Below are 3283 nucleotides of genomic sequence, written 5' to 3' on the forward strand. Positions count from 1 at the left end.
TGACTAAAATGAAATAATTAAAATCAATAAAACCAGTTGTAAATATAACTCTTTACAATGGCTTTTCCTACGCACAAATCGTTAAACATTTCCAGCAAAAACAGGACCAGCAATGTTACCGCAAAAACTTTAAGTGGCAAATAGAAATGCATTAAAATTACATAACGCTGACAGACAGTGAGGGCGCCAACAACAATTTATTAAATTAATTTCGGTTTAACATTACAAATGCCATTAAGGAGTGAAAAATTGTGCGCTGCATGAGACAAATTTAAAATGCTAATTGCATTTGAGAATAAATCTCATGTGGCAATATGCAGACACACACATACACACACACACATATGGAGAGCACCCACACAGTGGCATCTGTGAATAAATGCTCTTCATTAACATTGCAGCGGCGAAATAGTCATGTAAATTTCATTAGGAATGCGATACGCAAATGAGGTCAGTTAGTCGGAGTTGGATTCTGGATCAGAATCAGAATCAGAATCATAAGCGGGATGAAGAAAGAGTTTGTTGGCATGTCAGCTTTGGCCTCCCTGAATCGAATTTAATTGCAACATTCCAGCCTTTTTTGCTATGAACAAACGAGCGAATAAACATCCGGGGAAAGAAATGCAAGAGCTGCCTTTTGCATTACCCAAAGCAAATGCAAGCAAAACAGTTGATCCAGACATAAACTGGGTGTCATCTGGCCAGAAGAAATGGGAATCCGAATGTATCGCAAGCCACCATCTCGTCGGCCAACTCGATGTGTGTAAACAGGAAATAGGCAAAAACCAAGGATTCGTGTCACTGACACTCCTTCGTCCTGGCAAGTGTGTCAAGGAGCAAAACAAGGACGAAACAAAAGCCATGCAAGCCATAAAGAAAAGACATAAATGGATCTCCAAATACTTTGAGATATCAGAGCAGAAAGCAAGACAACAAGAATGAATGCTCAAGAGCAGCAAATCTTCTTTGAAAATAAAGAAGACAAATAACAGAAGTAGGAAAACGCGTTATATAATTGTAACAAATCTGTAAAAAAATTGTATAACAACGAAAGTAAACGATGATATAATATCACAGAATATGTATTTTATTCCACAAGATTTGATTATTAAATATATTTCGTAGACATGAATAGAAAGTTTATTATTCTCACTATACTCTTTATCACATTTGAAACTTTGAATAAACTTTAATTGTTTCTCACAAATCGCATTTTAAGAAGCCATACCTATCAATTCCGATTGCGGGAGCCAAACAACAATATCCTTTTTGGTGAGCAAGTGGGGCCATCTTAATGTACAGTCATTTGTCCAATCGAATGCTCACTCGGGGTCGCACTAATCGCAGGCATTTGCGAGGAGCTGGGAACCACTTAATCGTGGAGTCATCGATTTCGACTTAGGCGCAATTAACCACGCCCCAGGACGACCAACTGGCGGGTTCACAACGCCCTAATTGAGAGATGCTCGCCGTGTACATGCTAATCAAGTGGGCGTGACAATTGTCCAGTGTGTGCGGCAATAGTAAATTATTAAATCATCGACGTTAAGGCGTTCCGGCAATAATTTTGGGATATAAATGGGACTGGCGGAGCGGAAAACTGGACAATTACAACATGGCGGCGCAGAAGAAACCCCAAGCTTTTCAAGAGCAGGAAAATCAGGAACCCATTCCGCTGAAGAGCTTCCTGAAGTACGCGAACATGTTCTACCTGTCGATCGGAATGCTGGCCTACGATCGCAAGGACAGTGGCCAGCGGAGGGAGCTTCTGCTGCACTCGTGCTTCGTTGCCCAAATGGTGAACCTGAATGCGGTGCTCCTCTCGGAAGTGATCTACGTGTTCCTGGCGATCGGCAGTGGCAGCAACTTCCTGGAGGCCACCATGAACCTGTCGTTCATCGGATTCGTGGTCGTCGGGGACCTCAAGATCTGCCACATCTGGCGGCAGAGGAGCCGTCTCACCCAGGTGGTCAGCGAACTGGAGAAACTGCACCCGGAACGGTTGGATCAACAGGAGCCTTATAATATGAAGCATCACCTCAATGGATACAGTCGCTATAGCGTCTTCTACTTCGGGTTGCACATGGTGCTGCTCTGGACCTACAACCTCTACTGGGCCGTCTACTACTTGGTCTGTGACTTCTGGCTGGGAGTGCGGAAGTTCAAGAGGATGCTCCCGTACTACTGCTGGGTTCCCTGGGATTGGAGTACTGGACTCAGCTACCACCTGATGTACATCTCCCAGAATTTGGGTGGGCAGGCGTGCTTTTCTGGCCAACTGGCGGCCGACATGTTGATGTGCGCCCTGGTTACCCTGCTGGTGATGCACTTCCTGCGCCTTTCCAAGCACATCGAGGAGCATGTGGCGGGATTGGTTACACCTCAGCGGGACTTGGAGTTCCTCCAGGCGGCGGTGGCCTACCACCAAAGGCTGCTGCTCCTCTCCCAGGACATCAGCGAGATCTTCGGAGTCCCGCTGCTGTGCAACTTCGGGTCCTCCGCCTTCGTCATGTGCTTCGTGGGGTTCCAGATGACCGTTGGCGGCAAGATTGACAGCCTGGTGATGCTCATCCTCTTCATCTTCTGCTCCATGGTGCAGGTCTTCATGCTCGCCACCCATGCCCAACGTTTAATCGATGCTGTAAGTTAGGATCAGGTGTTGTTAACTTTACATTTATGTATTTAGAAAAGTTAATCTGAATCTTATTTCAGAGTGAGCATATTGGTCAGGCGGTCTACAACCACGACTGGTTCAATGCAGATCTGCGCTACCGCAAAATGCTAATCCTGATTGTCAAGAGAGCCCAGCAACCGAGTCGCCTGAAGGCCACAATGTTCCTAAATGTGTCACTGGTCACAGTGAGCGATGTAAGTTAAAATGACCTCTCTATTGTACTGTAACTACAACTCCACTACTTTGATCCCTGCAGCTATTGCAACTCTCCTACAAATTCTTCGCCCTCCTGCGCACAATGTATAGCACCTGAAGTGGATGCCTTTTCTAATTACCGCCACATTTTAACAGCCAACATCATGTGGCAGTGGCATTGTGTGGACAAAAGGGGCAAATCATCGCGAGCCAATAACTTACGCCAGTTGCCACACAGAGTAGCGGATTTTAATTAAAGTAGTTGCCCAAATGATTAGCGCGAATCTCAGGTCACGGAACAAATCGAAGAGCGGTCAACTAACCGCAGCAGCAATGATTAATTATCGCCATTTCGTTTGCACAAAGGGCCAATGCCGAATGCAGGACAAAGCGTTGCTGCTCTTAGAATCAGCG

The 3283-nt window shown here is 45.5% G+C and overlaps 1 protein-coding gene across 1 annotated transcript; it reads left to right on the forward strand.

The window, feature by feature from the left end:
- Window positions 1-1615: 1615 nt before the first annotated feature.
- Window positions 1616-2987, forward strand: LOC108099251 (putative odorant receptor 85d). Its single transcript, XM_017202622.1, has 3 exons — window positions 1616-2641; window positions 2713-2868; window positions 2931-2987. The coding sequence occupies exons 1-3, from the start codon at window positions 1616-1618 to the stop codon at window positions 2985-2987; spliced, it is 1239 nt and encodes a 412-aa protein (XP_017058111.1).
- Window positions 2988-3283: the final 296 nt, after the last annotated feature.

Source organism: Drosophila ficusphila, unplaced genomic scaffold, assembly GCF_018152265.1.
Source record: "Drosophila ficusphila isolate 14025-0441.05 unplaced genomic scaffold, ASM1815226v1 contig_791, whole genome shotgun sequence".
In the NCBI taxonomy this organism is placed as follows: domain Eukaryota; kingdom Metazoa; phylum Arthropoda; class Insecta; order Diptera; family Drosophilidae; genus Drosophila; species Drosophila ficusphila.